General features: G+C 35.8%; 1 protein-coding gene across 1 annotated transcript in view; it reads left to right on the top strand.

The window, feature by feature from the left end:
* The window catches only part of tenm1 (teneurin transmembrane protein 1), a 214,199-nt gene that overhangs the window by 12,232 nt on the left and 183,788 nt on the right, over nucleotides 1–18,179 (top strand). Inside the window, exon 2 of the mRNA XM_088925605.1 lies at nucleotides 3,916–4,176. Within this exon, the coding sequence (XP_088781731.1) occupies nucleotides 3,916–4,176 (261 nt within the window). The remainder of the gene's footprint in view (nucleotides 1–3,915; nucleotides 4,177–18,179) is intronic.

Genomic DNA, 18,179 nt, shown 5'->3' with positions numbered 1-18,179 from the left:
TTCAGATTTACGGCAACTTACTGTAAATCGCAATTCTTAAAAAAAAAGCACAAGTTCTGATGTTGCTCGATATGCATGTATTCAGGATATACTTAGATATATACTGTGGTATGAGGGTAGAAAAGGCATACAGTATACTGTATAAATGGGTGGTACTGTAGTGTGGATTGCTGCTGCTTTAGGTCTAGGGTTCTGAGTTTGATTCTGGATTGGGTGGAGTTTGTGTAGATTCCAGATTTCTCCCCAAAACAGACAGACAGGATGATAGGCTGCGCTAAATTGCCCATTCCATGAGGAAGTTCAAGTGAAGAAGAAAAAATACATGTGTCTTATTTAGTTTCGCGCCCACGTGAACCCTGAAGCGTTACAATAGTAATGACTATATTACTAAATATATGGTAATAATACACATAATACATATAATCTTTTATTTAATCATCTTAAGCTAAAGATTCTTACAGTGCCTTTATTGTATTTGATTACCATACACTGATCCATACCGAGAAACACAAAGCAAAATTCTGAAAAATGAAGGTAAACAGCAGTGTCACACATAAAAAGTCAAGAATTTTGTAGCATTTTGATCCAGCTGTACTCATCTGAAAATGTGAAAATGCAATGCAGAAGCTCTAGATTCCACCATTAACACACAAAAGCAGTAAAGATTCTGGTAGAGAATGCATTAACTGTCACCAGCTGTCAGTGAACTGATGAAATATGACAGCAAAGAGGAGATGGAGAGCGAATGTGAAAACGTCTCATTCTTGAAAGACATTTAAACTATCAGAAGATCATTTTTTCTAGTATCAGAAATTCTGCTTTTGAGCTCTGAGCTAATCTCTACTACTGGAATTTCTAAAAAAAACACTAAAATGCATTTTGTATTTAGACTTTTTGCATTCTGGAAGTTGAAGGTGCCTGTTTATAGTGCAGAAAAAGGTTTGTGAACCCACTAGGTTTTGTCCTTATTCTCATATTTTTATACATAAAAAGTAGTAATATCTTCATGAAACTATTAATAAAAGATGAAGACACATAACAACTCATAAAACAAAGACTAAGATATGTTTTTAATATTTACTTAACCAAATGATCCAACAGTAAATATCCTTGTGTGAATTTCTATGTAAACACTAAAATTCTTTAACTTCTCTTTTAGCAGCAATGACTTCCAACTAGACATTTCCTGTAACTGATTATCAGCCACCTTCATTTATTTTGGAAATTAAAAGCTTTCCTTACAGAACTGTTTCAAGCCAAAGCTTTTTAGTGGGGTTTAAGCTTGGACTTTGACTTTGCCTTGCAACAGAAGAACCCTACCTCTCAAGTATGGTTTTGTTAATATCATGGTTTGCAGCTGCTGTGCTGCTTTGGGACCCAGACACCTTGCCATCATTGATGAGCATGAACAGCTCACCTGCAGTGAACTCATCATGCAAGGAAGCACATAAAAATGTAATTAGCTTGAAATAGTTCTGTAAGGATGATTGGGCCAAAAGTCCTAAAAGGCTAATGTAAGTGAGAGACTTATAAACAGTTACAGGAAATGGTGGGTAGCTGCGTCAGCATGCGTAGGCTGCAAAGGAACAAGTAATAGGTTTATTCTATGTTGAAAAAAGAAGAAAGAAAGCACAACGTTTCATCCGTTTCGGCCATAGAGCCTTCTTCAGGTGTCACACCTGAAGAAGGCTCTTTCTTCTTTTTTTCAGTTACAGGAAATGTCCATTTGAAGTCATTGTTGAAGGACTTGCCATAAGTAACAGAATGTACTTATTCACTGAAGAATTTTTCATCACTTCCAATAACCATGTATCTCATTCAGGGTCATTGTGACCTGGAGCCTATCTTGGGAAACATGGAGCACAAGTTACACTCTGGACAAGACACACAGCCACAAGACAAAATTTCACAGTGTTTGGACTGTGGGAGAAAATCAGACCAACCTGAGAAAAGCCATGCAAATACAGGAAACACAAGTAAACTCCTTGCAGATAGCATCCTAGTTGTTGAACCCAGGCCCTAATGCTGCAAGGCACAATACTAACCAAAGTGCCACCATGCTTCCAACATGGATATTCATTTAACAAAATGTCAAACATTAATCCAAATGTATCTTATCTTTGTGTTATACTGTACATTTAATGAGATTATCTTAATCTTTTCTTGTTTTTTGAAGACCTAATTACATATAATAGAATACAGACCTAGGGAGTTCACCTTCTTTTTTCCAATGTTAATGTACAGAAACTCTCATCTGTGAAGCTTTTAATATGTACAATAATATAATATCATGATATGTTTGCCTCAAAATTCTAATATTTTATCTTTTGAAAGACATTGAGAAGTCATATGTGTATATAAAACTGTAGAATCACTATACTTGTGTATTTCATTTTTTTTGCTGTCTATCTCAGGTGATAGACACTCATTTTATTGATTGCTGCTCCAGCAGGTAATGTAACCTGTAATGAATAATACCTCATAAAAATATGGATTTGTACCGTGTAATTTACTGCAGTAGGAATATGCAGCACTTGTTTTCAAAAGCTTTCAGTGTTTTGTTTGTGTTATTTTTCTGTTTAATATTAGAGAGCTTAGTTGTGGTTTAGCCTTATAAGTATAATTTTGCTACAGTAGATGGGGAAATCTACATTTTAATATAATATATCAGCAAAATGTGTTTTTACACACTTCTTACACACAGAATATGGGAACTTCCTAAAGCACAATTAACTACATTATGTATTGTGATATTCTTAGATTTATTTTCTAGTATTTCACTATTCTAATAGTGTTTTTATATAGTTTATCTTTCATTATTTCTGGTAAAAATAAAACCACCAGCAATCAAGCATACATTTGTCTAGGAAGGCTGTGTTGTATTTTTTTGTGTGTGTTCTCAAGATTTTGTTCCTTCCCATCTTATTCAACATATGGTAATTTATTTTGTTTTTCATGCTAAGCCTGTCTTTTGCAAAACCCTATGTTTCATGTAATGTCCAATTAAATTCCCAGTATTTGGAGAACCAAAGTGACAAATGGCTCTGTATTTCTGCAAGACAAGGGAAAAGACATGCCTTATCCTTATGGAATTAGCTTGTCCAGATGGAAGAGTGGGTGGCAGAATAAAGAAAACACTCTTCCTATTTTTCCTCATCTCCTTGGTTAAACAAAAACAACCTCCGCTACTAGGTAGAATCTCTCAAGGGACAACACAAGATTGATATCTTTGAAAAAGGACTTTCTGCTCTTGGAATCAGCACAGATCTCTTATTCACCACCTCAGCTTTGCTGCACGTTGGTGGAAGCTAATTATAGCAGTTCTAGGTGGTATAGATACATTTTTCTAATGTGTTAGACTACTGTATGTCAGACTATGGCTCAATACAAGAAAAGTTATTTTAAAAAGTACTTTTTAACTATTTATGATTATGTATCATGAATCATGAACCATCAAACCAATGAGGCAGCTATTTTGGTATTGGTCAGTATAAAAGTGTTTTTATACTAAATTTGGCAATGTTTGTACCACTGACAGTATTCCTTAAAAAAATGAAAGAATTTATTTCACAGTTATTTTTACTGTTGAAATTAGATAAAAGATGGAGATGGACATAGGGTTGGTTTAGAGCAGTTTTTGAAATCAGTGCCGGTTTCATCTATCATGAGAGGTTTTGTTTAAAGAATAAAGGACATAGGCACTTTTGTATTACTGATCTGTTTCCAGTATTTCTAAGACAACTCTTAGCTTAAACGTAACAGAAAAGAGTAATATTTTATAAATAATAGCACTGCCACTTTGGTTGACATACTGTAAGTGTTTTGCCTGGTGAACTGAAAGCCCGAGACCCTGACCCATATCAAGATGAAGAAGCCATTAACATGCAGGTTTCGTGTTTTGCTTTTCTCCCCAAGAACTTGAATTCTGTGAGACGCCCCAAATGATATGCCCCAGCTACCAGTCTGAGCTGCATGCTGCCCCTCAGCATGGATACCCGCTGGGCATGGGCTCCGACGTTGACACAGAAACTGAAGGTGGCCCCTCTCCCGATCATGCCCTGCGACTCTGGATGAGGGAAATCAAATCCGAGCACAGCTCCTGCCTTTCCAGCCGGGCCAATTCTGTCCTTTCCCTTACTGACACGGAGCAAGAGCGGAAGTCCGACGGAGAAAATGGTAAGAATTTTGGGAGAGAAGGAAGTTATTCTGTTTTTCTAATTATTTCTTTCATTAAAATCAAATCTTTTTTTTTCACTGATTGAGTTTTCAAGTGTTTATTAGGCATTTTTAATAGAAATTGTAATATTTTTATCACTTTACAAGAGTTAACTGTTTATACTTTGTTACAGTTTGTAATAGAGCACAGACTTACTAGTGCTTGTCGATTTTGTTTAATTGAATTTGCCTGTATGCAAGGTTGCGAGTGATCTTTTTTGGATGTGATTTGGGAGAAAACGTTAGTGAAATCTTTCAAAAATCCAGCATCGTGGTTTTTTTGGCTGTAAAAAATAAGAAATGGGTATATTTTATTATCAACCTGTCTAATACTCTGCTAATAGGCAGATAGGCATGGTGATTTCAGTGTTCAGTGATTGCACATCCTGCAAGCCTGTATTAAAGCACAAAGGAGGAACTCTCACAGGATTATTGTATGAGATGCACTCTTGAATAGAGAGTTCAGGAATCATCCCTTTAAGATGTAAAAAAAAACAGTGCAGGTTTGAAAAGAAAGCAGGTATTAAATATAAACATAAGAGAGTGCTTTCATTTGAACTTTGAAAGCACAAATGATGTGCATGCCAGATACTTCAATATAATACCTACTTTCTCTCACGTAGCCAGAATGGATACATACTGTACATTTGATGTGGTATGAAATTTGTTTGTGCCTGGTGTATTCCACGGTCTGCTCTAATGAGCAGCTGCACTGTATATCCTGTTCACCTCTCTTGAAGTAAATCCTGTCTCAATGCAGAAAATTAAAATAATTGGCAGTTGTTGATGGAAGCCACCTTTGTGCTATAGTACCGCACACATACACAAATACTTAGGAGCGTACGCAAATTATTTACCTTTTTACTCAAAAAAAGGTAAGCTCTGTTTGCTTTTCCGTGGTGAGAGCAGGTTCAAAAGGTTTAAGCAGTGAAAAATCTGACAGGAAAATCTTGTTTTCTCCCACTGTTTGAAGTTTGTAATAAATAATCCATGCAAAAAAAAAAAAGATTCCTTTTAGAAGAGCATTCATCTTTGTCTGTGGGAGTCAGCTCCCTGTGAAAGATTGTTCATTTTTTGTCAACATCTTTAAGTGCAGTCTTCCATGTACCAAGCCGGGTGTTCCAGTATAGATTATGCTTATGTTTTTTTTTCCTACATCCATTTCTTTCACTCTTTGTCTTTGCTTCAATTGCACTCGGACAGGCTCGCACACATGCGTGCATATCTAAAATGAATGGGGATGCATTATTGATGCAGTATTCTTTTTCATCAGCACAACAAAGTCTTGAAACCTTTGTACACTTACCTATCATGAAAGTGATCACTCTCACTGAAATGTCAGAAAAAATCAAAAGCAAACATCCCAGTGAAAATAGAATTATGCATTTTAAGTCAGCCTCTTTCTTGTTTTCTTTTGTCTTCAAAGGACTTTTGCAAACTCCTTAATGGCAAAGGCTTCAAAAGTACTCGGCCTGCTTTTGTTCTGGTTCTGATGGAGGCGGACAACTCAATTTAACAAATATGTTTTCTTTAAAAAAAAAAGAAAATTAAATTGTTTAGCAGTATAGGTTAGGGAAAATGTGTTGTACACAGTAGGCTGTTATACTAGTAATACTATTTAAAACAATTTGGCGCTTAGTACCCGCTGACATGGAGGATATCTGCAATTTACTGTAAAATAAAGAAGAAAATCTTCAGCTACAGTAGAGATTTCTAGAGTAGAGTTTATCAATAAAAGCCTAAGAGTAAAGCCTTGCTTGTCATTTTGAATTTGAAGCCTGATCTGATAATTTACATCATGTAACTTACTAAAAGAGAGGGAACTTTACTTTCAGTAACACACATAACAGAAAATCTTTTTTGTTAAATATTGAAACTAACAAAAGTTATGGAAATATCATCAAAAAAGATGGACTGGAACAATCAACCTCAGTAACCTGTTTCTCTGGACTTTGTCTTTACATTATTATTTGCACAAATGAAGCATTGTGTTTAATATTTGCAGTACATAGGTTTTTCTTTTTTAATTTAACATGTGATAAAGTAAACAGCTTCTCTTAAACTTTTTTTAATCCTGTTAGGACCTGCAATGCTATTCATTTTCATTCACCTGGTCATGTGTGCTTCTGAAGTACAAGAGCATTTTGAGATTCACATAGTGTAATATTGCACAGGAATATTGTAAAAAAAATTTACGCTTACAGCTCTGGATGTGGAATTCTTCTAAACACGTTCTGAATCTAACTAGAAAAAATACAAGACGAACTAATGCTTTAAAACAAAACTGGAGCAGTGTATTTTTTTATTTTAGTATTTTTTGTAACTGTGATACAAGAATCATTATTACCTTTTAAAGATACAGTACACATTTTATTGTTAAAAACATTCTCAACAGTTATAACTATTGTGAAAATGTGTATTATATATATCAATTATATATTATAAACATTGAGTTTCCTTAATATAATATAATTTCATGAGTCAAATGTTTTTCATTTGCTTTCCATTCATTAAAAAGCTCTGCATGTATGAAATTAGTTGCCTTCAAATGGCACCATACTGTGTGAGAAAATTAAACCTCAATTTTTTTTTCTTCCAGGTTGTTAGTATCGTATCTTTTGATATGCTAGAATTGCTTCCACTTTGGGGAAATCATTCTGATAGATATAGAACACTATGACTCTTAATTGTTGTCTTCCCTTACAGAAATTTACTGTTTTGTCTGCTATTTTGATAGAAGCTAACACAGGATTTTATCAATATCAACCATCTTATCATAACATGGAACACCCACATGAGACCCATTTACACAGTCCTGATGCAGTATGTGGCATGTGTCTGTGAAGTATATGATAAATATACTCCAGTGTTCTCTGTTTAACTTATGTTTCACACTTTAAAGTTCAGGTAGTGCTAGCATGCAATAAAACCCTGTATACTTTCTAACCTAGCAGAACAGTATACACACTAACTGTGGTAAGGTCACCTGGGATTATCTGTTAACACAATCCTTAATAGATAAATAAGTATTAATTTGAAAAATCAAAAAGACATACAGTAATAATTGCACCACAAAACTATGACTGAGTAATGTGCACCAATTTAAACAAAACATGACACTGTGTATACAGTGATGAAACCTATAGATTTCTTAGGCTTACTTATGCTGCAGGTTATCTACAACTGGGAAAAAAATATTTAGGACTTCAGAGAATGCATGAATTTATAGACCTACTATACTGTATTTCTCACAATTTTATGTATTGTATCAAAATGTCATAATTATACCTCAGATTTGACCACTTATCAGTTGAGAATAAAGCCTCCGTCTGTCCCTGAAACATTTACTCTTATTCAGAAAGTAATTATAGAAAATAAACATAATTGAAGGTTTCAGTAATTGAATCCTACAGTTAATTGATTCCCAGCACTTAAACTTAGCCCTGGTTTAACAAATATTTTGACAGCTGTTTGAAAAACCCAGGTGTACTGTAAGTATATACATTTAATCATATTCTCTTTGCAAGTAATGTTATTTGAACTTTTTTATTACTGTTTTTAACATTTCACAGAAATTGAGCACCTCATGTATAGAAGTGGTGTTAAGAAGCATTTTGATTAGCCTCATTAAAAACTCTCAATATCTCACTGTCAGATCTCAAAAAATATTTTGTTGTGTTGGTAGATATTATGTTTTGCACTCTTGTGATATAATTAATATTATTGGTAACTGCACCAGACTTCACACAATGAGAGCTTGGCAAATGCAAGCACCATCCAACATAACACTCCTCCTCTCTTAGGAAGTTAACATCATATTGATTTAATTGGCCAAAATGAAAACAAATGGTTGGGTCAGTCCCAAAAGAAAAGTACTTCAGTTGAATGCAATCTTGCCATTAATCTTTGAAATCACATCAATTGATAGCCACTTACAACCTGAAAGTGTTTATAGGCTAACTAGATTATCCACTAGAGAGTAGTATAGTCTCATCTTAAAGCTTAATGCTACCTATAATCAGCTTTGTATATACTCTATAGAACACATTGTCCAAAATTTAATTTAAACCTTAGACTCTTTCCATATCTACATTATCAGTAGGCACAAACTGGGTCATGACAAGGTGTCTAACATTTCCAGACGCTCTTTTGTAGAAAAGCCACTTCCGCTGACTCCCCACAGATTCCTAGCAGCAGAAAAATCAATTGAGAATGCTTTGATAAACACTGCTGACATTAAGAGGAAAATGATAATGACAAAAACTACATCCATACTACAAAGCACTCAATCCTGAAATATGTCACAGAATGGATTTTCTTAGTATGAAAACACTTATTTTGAAACACAAGCTCCTTTTCATTTTGAATAGTTGCTATTACAAATATGATACCGCCCAGTCAGGGCTCTACTAAACTGAACTTGTGTATCAGCTACTGAAAGTGTCTGTGGGAAATGCAAAACACATTGTGCAAAGTATGTTCCACCTCTATTAAAGATTCAACCCTGCAGTTTCCCACTGATCTGCCTTTTGTGATCTCACAGCTGCAGGTAGGAAATTATTTTTGTACTTTCTCTCTTTCAGAGTTTTAGTGCACACATGCATTCCAGAGACTAAAGCATTTATTTGCTATATACTGGTGTTTGCCCCTTTGCAGATTCTGTTTTCTTTTATTCAGAGTGTTTTTTGTATTCTTTTTTTACCTTGATTTTGAGTCAGCTTTGGCAATGCTGGAATGTCTCACGATTTGAAAAAATCCTTCTTTCTGAGGAGCTGTGTAAGGTTGGCATCTTTCCTGTGAGAGCCTTTTCACAGCTCTCCTCTTTCCTATTTTTCTATCACTGTTGTGTCTTTCTGCCTTTGTTCTTCCCCATCTGTCCTCTCTGGTACAGCATGTTTGTCTTGCCGCCTTCTCATTTCAATGGAACACCTCTTGAGAAGTAGTAGAGGCTTCATGGTAAATGAAAAGGTGACACCATGGCATATCTTCAAACCATGTACCCCATTGTTGTGTACTTGTATCTCAGCTTCCCTGTTCACATTAACACCTTGTGTGCTGAGGTGTTGCCTCCACACACGTTTTGCCCCTGCTTTTACATAAACTGGCTGTATTCTAGGAGTGTGTTGTACTGTGGACTTATGCTTTGTGCCCATGCCACACTTATAACTTGTCTGTCAACTCTCTGTACTCCCATACACCTATATCTTTTGTACATCAGCATACATATTCCCCTAGGAACCCAATACCTCATGTGCATATAAATCTGTGGCTCTCTCATGATCTCCCTTTCTCATCTTCACATCACCCATGTTTCTTTTGCTTTTCTATTCTTTTAACCTACATTTAGAAGGACTTCTGGAGCTGGAGGCATGGTTTCTTCCCATTTGATCCATCATTTGAACCTCTACTTGAACCTCCTGGATTGTGCTTCGAACTCTGTGTGAACCAGCAGTACGCATTCAGCCTCCATTGTCAGCTTCTCATGCCCATACTCTTGGTTCCAAGCCAAGGGGATTGATGGCATATACAGTAGCAGCTCAGCTTTGACAAGTTCCTCACTTGATCTAATGTTAGGTTAGCAATTGCTACATAGTGCAAAGACGTAGCCTCTGGCCCCCTTTACTAGTACATCCACTCTCATTTTAAATTAAACTGTATTTCTACTGAGGAACAGGACTGGCAGGCCTGCCATCTAAGATCCTTTTTGATAGACTAGATGCGGATCTCTTTGTTTCACAAGAACTGACCCAGAGTTTCCTTTGGTTTTCCCGTTTTGGTTTTTGTATAAGATGGTCCTTTGCTTGCTGATGTTTTGGCCCATGAATTGCCTAGCTCATCTCTGGTGTGCTTTTCCTCTGTTTGCACTCCTCCCTACCTTCCCAGAGAAGACCTAGCAGTGGTCATCCTTCTGCCACTCACGTGAAAGATGGAGTTCTCGATGCTTTGATAGGTGCTGCAGGTCAACTGTCGTGCATCCCTACTATTAATTTATTTCCTCTCCTAAATACACAAACATCCAAATGTGGTGCTGTGGCAGCTATGGGATTTGTTGAACAGAATGTCAGTTGACCCTGTGCCTTCAAAGGGTAATCAATAGTACCGAGCATAGGACAACATATACTTATTTTCCAGATGTTGTGTTTGGTGAAAGGTTAAAACAAAATACTTGCTCTATAGCAGCTGCTTTTTCCACATAGATTAGGATTTTTCATCTTCTGTTAAACTATGTTGAAGGTATTCTTGGCTGCTATGTTAGCATACCATGTCAAGGTTGAAGAGCTGTGCCACAAGACTCAATTCCTAGCACCCCAGTTCTTTGAGGGTGCGGGAAGGCTTTGTCCATCTAGGATGCCTGGCCTTCCTGCTTTTTACCTTCCTACTTTCTACGTGGAGCTCAATGTGATTCCCTGTCCTAGAAAGCCTTTGAGCTTCTCCACACTGTGGATCTGCATCTCCTGTCTGTGAAAAAAGCTTTTTGATTCTTATGACCAATTATTTAGCAGAGCATGTTGGTGGGCTACATGTACTCACAGTGTACTTGTAGTCAGTTTGCTGTTGTTGGCTCCAAGGTTTTGCTATGCCCAGCCTTCCAAAGGTCATTTCTTCATTCCAACTTAATCTGTACTATAGTTGATCACCTTCCACCCACCCTCTTATTTTTGATTTGAGGCCTTTTCAGCAGCTCAACACACTCTAGTGGGGGCATTGCATTTTCACATTGATCAAAGAGGTTGATACTGATGGCTTATGATAATTCTGACCTCCCATTACCTAGGAGAGTAGTAAAATATTCTACTGAGAGTGAGGCAACAGGAATGGTGATGCTTAAATGTGTGCTCTTTGAAATCAGATGCTGGAGGTGACTAGTTCTTTTCTATGTGTTAGACTTCTCTGTTGCAGCTATGTCCCTCACAACACTCACAACATCTTGGGTACACAGTTATCATTTGTGGCGATTGCTTTTTCAAAATGAAATTAAATATCTGGTAATGGATGTAAGCCTTGTTTCCTAAAAGAAAACTTAAGACAGCCAGTAAGGTCGTTTCAGTAGCTCTAGGCAGGTTTGTAAGCAAAAGGGGCAGATCTGTGGGAAATGGATTGTTTATATTCTCTCAGGATGTGTGGTGTGCTAAATAATCTGTACTATGTGATTTCCCACAGATGCCTCTGGCAACTCTGACTTAAAAGCTCAACCTACCTGTGCCCTCACTACCTTTCTCTTTCAGGGAACCAGAGTTATATACTGTACAGTACATACAATAACTGGACATTTTTTAAAGACAGCAGAGCAGTTCAACGGAAAACAATGGATTCCCTTCTTGTACAAAATGTGTTCTTTCATTATCTACTTGCTGAAATGTGATAGATTTCATTTTTCAGTCATACTTGGACCTTTCACTACAAAAAATCAGAAAATACACTTCTTTCATTATCTGAATGTACTGTATTGTAACAGTAAATTGAAAGAAATGGAGTTATCTATGAGTGATTATCTCTACGTGAAGACATTTCAGTCAGCAGTGTTATTGTTTGAGTTTTATTCTAATTACATATTGTGTGGAACATTCTTCTGTTGAAAATGAAGAACCTTTTCCCTGAGTCCTGTGTGGACTCGGGACTTGTGCACACCTGCAAAATATACCAAAAAAATGAAACAAATTTAGCACTTGATTTCCATACTTACCTAATAAATTGCCACATGTGTATTCCATTTCATTCTGTCTGGAACGTCTGTTGTCACATAACTGACCTTGTGCCACCTCAGATATATTGCATAAAAAGTGAGATCCATGCATATGATCTTGTTTAAAACAAGTTCAGGTGGGTAGCTGCGTCAGCATGCGTAGGCTGCAAAGGAACAAGTAATAGGTTTATTCCATGCTGAAAAAAAGAAGAAAGAGAACACAACGTTTCGGCCGTGGAGCCTTCTTCAGGTGTGAAGAAGGCTCCACGGCCGAAACGTTGTGTTCTCTTTCTTCTTTTTTTCAGCATGGAATAAACCTATTACTTGTTTAAAACAATATGATCTGTTTTTGACAGATAGCTTTTCAAATTTACTGTTTGATAAATATTCAATAAAACATGAAGCCACACTTAATTCTTCAATAAAATCCTCACAACAAAAGTAATACAGAAGTAATGATTGTTTAGACAGGCTCTTGTATGGTAAAATAAACAGCAGAAGTGTTCCTGTAAAGGTTTCAATTACTGACACATTATGGAAACATTGGATTGTCCTACAGGATTTAAAAATGATACAGTACAGAGAAGACATGGGCTTTTATTCTTTACTTAGCCGACTAAAACACAGTCTGCATCAAGTGGATAAATGTATGTACTGTATACAAACACAAATCATCAAAAGCATCATCTATGCATGTATGGTTTTAGAAAATCATATGGTACATGGTTTGTAGGTACTGTTTTAATTTTGTGAGCATCATTTTGGTTTGATCATTCATAAGCAACTGATACACTTGAGTAACTTTGGCTGTTTCAAAAGCACTAAATCACCTCATTAGTTAGAGTTGATTGGGCACAGGTGATCTAGCCTGTTGAATGTTAAGGTGTGTGAAAATAAAAAAAATCAGAAAGTAACATACAGTATATACTGTATACATTTTTTCCAAAGAACAGTACCTTCATGTCATTTCTATAGTCTTCTCAGATTAACTCAGTGGAGCCAAGTCCATTTTAGAAATGACTCAAGATGTTGTGTAGACCAACCTGACGGATTGCTGGAGCAGAACGATACATTTCTTGTTGTTTTCAACAGACAGATATGGAGGTCCAAGTGTTATAATCTGGGCATACGTTCCCAATCTCTATAGTGCTCCAGTTCTGCTACAGTACCTACACTACGAATTCAATGTGACTGCACAGTGCTATTTTGATCAAATCCTGAACTTCACTTGCTGCAAGCTCATCCTGACATGACATAATTCCATTTTTAAAATAAGTTGAGATGACCTTTCAGAGATTTCTCCCTGATGACTCTGTTAGACAAAAAAAAGAATTCCCATTTTCCTAACAATAACTTGAATTTATTGCACTTGAACTTGTGAATTTATTGCACTTATAAATGATATGTTTTAATTTGACAAGCATTATACAGTATATACAGTACTGTGATGTTTTTTAGGGTTGCCTAACAAGCCAGGACCTTAGTGCCTTTGCAACATAGTAAAGGCAGCAAAACAACTCAGGTTAACTTTTACCTAAACCTCCCTCTTTTAGAGCACTAAATATATGTACAAACCTTAAAGTCACTATAAAAGTTATCGACTTCACTGCTGAAATTAGTCCCTAGATCCATACCAAAAATTTTCATAATTACAACTAACCCAAAGTAAGATGCCCTCTAGAGGATACTAATTGATGAGGCTAAGTCAGTGCATCTCTTGCTATAGACTGAGTAAGTCTATACTGTACTGTATTAATACTGTACTGTTCTGAACAGTACACTGGATCACATGGGCCAATTCCAAATGCAGCAGCGGCCTGTTACTGAAATCATGGGGAAGGCTATTTCCTTTACCATACTAGAGAACGTATTTCTGTGGGTGGTCTTCACAGAGTGAAGACACAGAGTGTAAAGAAAAAACAGTATGTAAAGAGAGTATAAAGAAGAAGCTTCTAGCACTTGGTAATTTGTTCATCTCTCATAATTCTTTCATTTAGAATTGTCAGTTTCCAATGTCTTCTGATTCCTGATATAAAGCAATATGAAATTAGAATAATTACAGTTTAAAATATTAGATTTTGGGACAGTAGATACAGTAGAATAGGACTAATTTTCTCACTAGGGTCTCGATGACCTTGAAAAATAAAGAAGAAATGCTGTTAAGGTTTAGAAAATTTTATTTTACAAGACGATATAACCTATATTTTTATTAACATTGCATGATGTTTTTTCTTGAAGTTCTGCAATGGACAGGCGTGCTATTCAGAGTGTACCCTGCTTACCCTGTGCCTGTTGCTTGCCGAGCAACCCTGAATTTTCAGAAGTGGTTTGAAAATGGATGGAGGAATATTTATATCCTGAAGTTTAATTTACTTAAATTCTACATTGTACTTAGGTATAATAAATTTGCATATCAATGACATTTTTATAATTGTGTGCTTGTTTTCAAGTCATGTACAGATAGAACACTAAAAATCTTTAAGGGTGACTTGACTTAAGGTGGTATTTTCAGCATTCTATATCACCCACTTAAGTTTGCTAACACGTCCCTTGTTAGGAAACCTACGCATGGGCTCATATAGTATTAACTTTAACACCATATTCGCCAGTAGATATATACAGTGAGGTTATACAAGGGTATTGCATAACATTAAAATGGTATATTGTCTTGGATAATGTTGACTACATTATTTTATATATACTGTACTGTATATACATATATTATACCATCACATAAGAAAACACATTTCCACTTAGATTATTTTAATTCCTCTGGAACAATTTTGCAAACTTAATATTTAGGATACGGAAGACCTAAGAATCCTGATACATTTAAATGCTACAGAAAAAAAACAATTATATCACAAATATCTGATAATGTTTTAAACTACCAGTAGCAAAATGGATATTGTACTAACACAATCAAAATATTTCACATTTGATAAGATCTACAGAATGACCCGGAATCAAAATAAATTCAAGGTATAAATTGAAAGTCATATTGTATATACTGTAAGATAAGATAGGGCATTCATATTAAAGCTTTACTTTTAATGATGTATCAGTTTGAATATTTGTAACCAGTTTCTGCTTACCGAAAATGCAGAGCAATTTCAGCAATTTTTGTATTTCTTCTATGTTCTTGATTCACTTAGACTCTTAAATATAAACACGGTTAAGTCCATTTTCTAAGCACCCCTGCTCTTAACACTCTGTAAACACAGGTGGTTGAGGGAAGAGACAGACAATTTCAAACTGCAAAAGCAGGGATTGGTTTTAGGTGTCCTTGGAATTTGCTGTAACACCGTAAACCTCAAAGGGTTTGCCTAAATGCATACTCTCTGTTTTCATTTGGAGAGAAGCATGGCAGTTCCAAATTGAATCACAAATAAAGAATAAAAAAGGTTCCATACAAATCAATACCTTGTTGGTTGTAACTGCAAAATTGTGACAGATTATCCTTGGAGGTGTTGCATGGACTTAATCTAAATGTCGTTTTCTCAACAATATGAGAGCTCAAGAGTAATTTATTTTCCTGTTCATAAACCAAATGAAAAGCGCCCCTTGTTTACTAGCTCTGATGCGACTTCTCCTTTCTTCTCAGAAACAGCAGAATCTTTTCAGTGTCAGCATAGATTTCATGGTTCTAAGTGCAGAATTTTAATTTTCAGGATTGTTTTTAATGCTTTCCAGTCCTACGTACTGTAGATTTGTTACTTAAATTGCTATGTGTCCTTCATAATGAGTAGGTTAGAAATCAAAATCATTGTCTTTCTGAAATAACAATATAATAAGGAAATAACAAAGAAGGATTTGGCGCAAGGGTGATGGACACATTCTGAAGATTATTTAGCCTTTATTGACAGCTAAAGTTTACTTTTGAAATATTTGTATGGAGTTGAAACAGCTAACTGAAACTTTGATTTAGCCTGAGATAGATCCACATCCTTGAACCTATTTATTATCTCCAGAATACATATTAAGGAACATTATTATGGTATCCAGGTTACATGAGATCATAAACTTACAGTGCTACAAAGTCTCTAGTAATCTAAAACTGCTTAACATATTAGCTTCAAAAAGTGGCTTTAGATAAAAAATTTAATTATTATCTGTGAAAGAAATAAAATACATGCATGGTAATATGGTTAATTAAAAAAAATGTTTTATAATCTATTTTGCCATTATTGTATTAATGTGGATGTACAGTATACTATTGTTAATGCTACTCAAATGTCACTTCATTTTCAGGGCTTTGCAAATAATGATCAAATGATTAATATAAAATGTAACATTACAGAAATATATTTAAAATACTTCCCACATTAACTCTTCAGTTGTATAATGAAGATTACACTTCAGCTTTCATGCTTTTGGAGTTCGGAATGACACTCAGGTGGGTATGAATTTGATATCAGCATTGAAAGCTTTTTGTAATTAAGTTCTCTGAGATGTGAATAGTTTTTTTCATCAGTAAGGAGTCATACTGAACTTAAATTTAGAATTGGTACAAATAGTTGTCTCTTTTTGCACAAATCCTGTTGCGGTGAACTGCTGCTTCAGTAAAAAAATATGAAAGTTTGAATCAGATACACCTCCTTTATCTGTAGCCTGTATCTTTTATAACACAGAAAGAGAAGAAGCAAAAATGCAGATAATGACAACATTGTTTATAATAAAACTATGCAGACTTTAAGAGCTAACATAAAGCAAGCTTTCACCCACTTCTGCTGAAAAATAATTGCTTTCAGTGGTTTCTTCTAAATCAGATCTCTGATGTTGTATATATTGTATCCTTCATAACCTGCGTTAAAAAAAGAAAGTTTGAAAAAATGCCTTTCAATGCTTTGTCGAGAGGCTCCTCACAGCTATATTCTACACATTGAACCCTACTGGAGCTATTTTTTAGCCTAATTCATCACCTAATACTAGATTGTATATTTCCCAGCACAAGGGAGAAACACAAAGCTTAATTTTCCCTGTAGGCAAATTAAGCAGCTAATTAATTTACTGTGGAGTGGGAAGTTTGCCCACAGGAAAAATAAGGACAATGAAATCTCTTTGCTTCCTACAACTAACAGGCAAACTTTCAAATGTTTTTATATGACCACTTTACTTTAGGATTGCAAGTGACACTATTTATTCATAACAAGCCACTAACATTCAAATACACAATTCTAAACTGTTGTTGTGACTGGACAGGGCAGGTGAGCTTCAGCAAGGTTAGTAATGTCTGCACTTCCCAGACTGACTACCTTAATGAGAAGGTCTGGAAAAATAGATATTGTTTTGCTGTATTTACCTAGGTGGCCTTAGCCTGGGAGGCATGTACAGTAAATATGGAGGAAGATGATCAAATGGTGTTCCTATTGATTTCACTGTAAATTCACAATAAACTTTCAATAGTGACTGGGTCATCCAGAAGTAGACCACAACATAAATACAGGAGCAGACATACAAAGAAGAGAAAAAAAGAGAAGAATATAGAAAGGGAGAACATATTTAATCACTCACCATCTTCTCTCAAATCATCATCATCTCAAAATGTCTGAGAGAGCTCCTGTTTTTAACCAGACTATATATAGTACTCTATACCAGACTCTTGCTGCCTTATTTTAGGAAATTCTGATTTCCTATATTGTGAAACCCTCAGGCTACAAATGCCTCTTCTATTTTATTGATGTGTTGTTACAATATAACAATAGGAAGGGAGGCGATCATTGCCCCTGAACTCCTAGAAGTTTATTTTCTTCCATCAAGAGTTTTTGATTTCCTCTTCCCTGTGCCCACATTGTCTACCACTATTTCACAATTTTGTGGACCACTCTTTAATTCTGTAATGCTCCTTGTGACATTCTCCCCTATTTTAGCCACACCAGTTTGCCTGTAGCTCTCTCAGCAGATGGATTTGTGTATACAACAACTTCTCAGGCTTTGGAACGACTTGTTGGCTCAAGTCTTCATGATATCTGGCTCCTTGCAGAAGCTGGTTCATCACCCACCCCACCCCATTTTCTTTCTTAATATAACCATTTTCCTCTTTGCAATGTAATAATAATAATAATAATTGCTTACACTTACTGTACTGTATATAGCGCTTTTCTGGACACTCCACTCAAAGCGCTTTACAGGTAATGGGGAGTCACCTCCACCATCACCAATGTGCAGCATCCACCTGGATGATGCAACGGCAGCCATAGTGCGCCAGAACGCTCACCACACATCAGCTATACTGTAAGTGGGGAGGAGAGCAGAGTAATGAAGCCAATTCTTAGATGGG

Source organism: Atractosteus spatula, chromosome 9 (assembly GCF_055471065.1).
Source record: "Atractosteus spatula isolate fAtrSpa1 chromosome 9, fAtrSpa1.hap1, whole genome shotgun sequence".
NCBI classification, from domain to species: Eukaryota; Metazoa; Chordata; class Actinopteri; order Semionotiformes; family Lepisosteidae; genus Atractosteus; species Atractosteus spatula.
This window is presented reverse-complemented; position numbering and strand designations above follow the sequence as displayed.